General features: G+C 35.5%; 1 protein-coding gene across 1 annotated transcript in view; it reads left to right on the top strand.

The window, feature by feature from the left end:
* The window catches only part of cntn2 (contactin 2), a 46,713-nt gene that overhangs the window by 42,224 nt on the left and 3,517 nt on the right, over positions 1–972 (top strand). Inside the window, exon 18 of the mRNA XM_035661667.1 lies at positions 637–749. Coding sequence (XP_035517560.1) covers positions 637–749 — 113 coding nt within the window. The remainder of the gene's footprint in view (positions 1–636; positions 750–972) is intronic.

Below are 972 nucleotides of genomic sequence, written 5' to 3'. Positions count from 1 at the left end.
TGCAGCGGCCCAGGGTTCGGATCCAACCTGCGGCCCTTTGCTGCATGTCATCCCCTCTTTCTACCCCCCTTTCTTGTCTGTCTCCAGCTGTCCTATCAAATAAAGGCAAAAAGCCGAAAACAAATACACTCTCTAGAATAATCACTATATACTCTTGGAGGAATTGCTATTACTTTTAATAAGACCAATTTTAGATTAAGAAACTGAGTCATTCACTTCTCTAATCAGTACAGGACAGTGGTGGTTTCTTTTAGTTTGTATTGTATTCCAAATTTAGCGAAAACACTCCTCAGATTAGCTGACAGAATAAAGTTAGCTTGTATCTCCTTAGAACACTGATTAGTTCTGATTCCCTTACCATTTCATGTTAGTTTTTATCATCATAAATTAGTTTTTTTATTTCGTTATTGTCTAGTTTTCGTCAGTGAAAAAATGTTGTTGACGAGAAACTATGATTAAAATGAATAATGAACGAAATTAATAATTAAACCTTTAATAAGTGGGTTTTTTTATTAATGTTTTTTTATACCCTATTGGGTTGTTTTTTGGTCTCATGCCCACAGTCTGATTTTTCTTTTTCTTTACCTTCTGCTATCAATTTTCATTTTATCAAAAATGTTTGTGTTTCCATCACAGCTCCTAATCGTCGTCCTGGCAACGTGTCATGGAAAACTGATGGCTCGTGGGTAACTGTGAGGTGGGACCATGTGAAAGCCATGCACAATGAGTCAGTTGTACTGGGCTACAAAGTGAGTACAGTCTGACTAAAAACTGTTTGTTTGCATCATTCTCTAAAAGGTTCTCTCAGGTAATACTTAACAAAAGGGATGACATTAAAGTTCCAGTGTGTAACACTTAAGAGGATCTATTGGCAGAAATTGAACATAATATTCATAGGTATGTTTTCATTAGTGTATAATCACCTGAAAATAAGAATTGTTGTGTTTCTGTTACCTATGAAACATGTGCAAA

The sequence above is a fragment of the Morone saxatilis genome, unplaced genomic scaffold, assembly GCF_004916995.1.
Source record: "Morone saxatilis isolate NCDOM2014 unplaced genomic scaffold, NCSU_SB_2.0 Contig18, whole genome shotgun sequence".
Classification (NCBI taxonomy): domain Eukaryota; kingdom Metazoa; phylum Chordata; class Actinopteri; family Moronidae; genus Morone; species Morone saxatilis.
The sequence above is the reverse complement of the archived record's forward strand: the minus strand, read 5'-3'. Positions and strand labels throughout refer to the sequence as shown.